Below are 2,469 nucleotides of genomic sequence, written 5' to 3'. Positions count from 1 at the left end.
CTAAAAAATTCTACGAAAATTCCAGTATTTAAAAAAAAATCACCAAAAATCTAATAATTTCAATAAAACATCGTAATTCCATTGTTTTCAGTAATTCCAACTTAATAATTGTCATAATTCTAATGTAATTTTTGTAATTTCAAAAAAATTCTTGTAATTTTGTCATTTCTACCTTTTATTGTTGTGAACTTGTATATCTTTTAACAAAATGATTCCTGTAATCTAAAATTGATTTCGACAGTTCTCACAAACTTAAAATAATTTTCAAAAAAAAATTTCCAATAATTCCAAAGAAAAATTCCAAAATAATTCCAGTAATTCCAAAAAATGCAATAATAATTTTAAAAATTAAATATACCTACTTCCAAATAATATAATTCTAAACAATTTTGATAAAATTCCAAAAAACCGTACAACTAATTCCTGAGAACAGCTCTCGGAACAATATTTACTTTCAGAAAAAATGGGATTTTTTTGCAGAATTATAAAAAATCAAAAATGTCATTCCTAAAAGTAAATAACTGTAGCAAAACACTGTATAGAAAAATAAAAATAGTTAATAAAAAGTTCTTATTCTTGTAAAAGCAGTGATTTGTTTTTCCCTTAGCTTTAAGAATGAAAAATTTGTAATTTTTATTTTTCATTGTTTTGAACTTGTATAGTTTTTAACATAACTTTAAACAGTACAAAAAATGTGTTTAATTAAATCTAATTCTAAAAATATTCTACCAAAATCCCAGTAATTTTAAAAAATCCACTGAAATTCCAGTAATTTCAAAAAAATTCACCGCAAATCCAGTAATTTCAATAATCCATGGTAATTCAGATTAATTCCGATAATTCCAAATTACTTCCTGTAATTCCAACTTAATTGTCGTAACTTCAAAATAATTCTTGTAATTTTAAATTCCGGTAGTTCTAAAAAACTCAATATAATTTTAATAAATAAAACAGTTTTTTATTCCTAAAAAAGTAAATAACTTAAAAAAAAACCCGAATACAGAAAAATGAAAAGTCCTTAAGATAGAAAAGAAGTTTTTTTTTTTTAAATTGATATGCTTAGATTCAAGCACCGTTTGTACATAATTAACTTAATAAATTATTTATTCTAATAAACTAATTATTGTAACAATCAGACTGTAGACGAATTAAAAATTTTGACAGTAAAATTGACGTTTTTTTTTGTAAATTTCCGTGAAAATGGCACAATGTTTCGTCTCCACTTATCGGAACCATTACAGATGGCCCGAGCCCCAATTCACAAAAACGTGAGTTTTTTACAATTCTACAATTCAAATAATTGAAATTTAGTGCCCATGAGCCCTACGACAAATTCGTGCGTGTGATTCCCCCCGAGGAGATTTGGATTGGGGCCGATGCCGGCGAGGATAAATTGGTACAAATTTTAATTAAAATTATTCTGAATCAATGTATTGTAGAAAAATAATTGATTAAATTCAAATTTCAGGCCAAAATAAAGCAATTTGTGCTATTTCCAATCAATTTAACTCAATTTTAAGCCAGAAATCAAGTATTTCAACAAAATAAATGCTTAAACAAGAGTTTTCTTCCAAAATAAAGTAATTTGGGCTATTTTCAATCCAATTTTGGTCGATTTAAACACAGAAATAATTCGAAATTAATATATTTTATAAAAATAATTGCTTAAATTTCTATTTTTTATTGTTTTAAACTTGTATAGTTTTAACATAACTTTGAACAGTACGAAAAAATGTGTTTAACTAAATCTATTATAATTCCAAAAAAATCCACTGAAATTCCAGTATTTTCAAAATTCAATCAAACATCGTAATTTCACTGTTTTCAGATTGTAATTGCAACTTAATATTTGTCGTAATTCTAATTTAATTTTTGTAATTTCAAAATAATTCTTGTAATTTTGTCGTTTCTACATTTTATTATTGTGAACTTGTATATTTTTTAACAAAATGATTCCTGTAATCTAAAATTGATTCCGACAGTTCTCACAAACTTAAAATAATTTTCAAAAAAATTATTTCCAATAATTCCAAATAAAAATTAAAAAATAATTCCAGTAACTTACAAATAATTTCAGTAATTTACGAGTATAAATAATTCTAGTAATTTACAAATAATTCAAGTAATTCCAAAAAACTGCAATAATAATTTTAATAATTCCAAACACATATTTCCAAATAATATAATTCCAAACAATTTTGATTCAATTCCAAAAAAATGTAAAAAATATAAAAAATAAAGTAATTTGTGTTATTTTCAATCGATTTGGTTCAATTCTAATCCAGAAATCACCCTAAATCAATGTATTTCAAGAAAATAAATGCTTAAACAAGAGTTTTCTTCCAAAATAAAGTAATTTGGGCTATTTTCAATTAAATTTTGGTCGATTTTAACATAGAAATAATTCTAAATTAATATATTTTATAAAAATAATTGCTTAGATTTCAATTTTAGGCCAAAATAAAGCAA

The 2,469-nt window shown here is 23.5% G+C and overlaps 1 protein-coding gene across 1 annotated transcript in view; it reads left to right on the top strand.

Moving 5' to 3' along the window:
• The first annotated feature begins 1,150 nt into the window (after positions 1 to 1,150).
• The window catches only part of LOC123005413, a 17,435-nt gene continuing 16,116 nt past the window's right edge, over positions 1,151 to 2,469 (top strand). The window contains exons 1-2 of the mRNA XM_044399146.1: positions 1,151 to 1,268; positions 1,312 to 1,396. Coding sequence (XP_044255081.1) covers positions 1,201 to 1,268; positions 1,312 to 1,396 — 153 coding nt within the window. The 5' untranslated portion in view covers positions 1,151 to 1,200. The remainder of the gene's footprint in view (positions 1,269 to 1,311; positions 1,397 to 2,469) is intronic.

Source organism: Tribolium madens, unplaced genomic scaffold, assembly GCF_015345945.1.
Source record: "Tribolium madens isolate multiple individuals breed KSU strain unplaced genomic scaffold, Tmad_KSU_1.1 Scaffold_20;HRSCAF=117;Tcas5.2_LG4, whole genome shotgun sequence".
In the NCBI taxonomy this organism is placed as follows: domain Eukaryota; kingdom Metazoa; phylum Arthropoda; class Insecta; order Coleoptera; family Tenebrionidae; genus Tribolium; species Tribolium madens.
The sequence above is the reverse complement of the archived record's forward strand: the minus strand, read 5'-3'. Positions and strand labels throughout refer to the sequence as shown.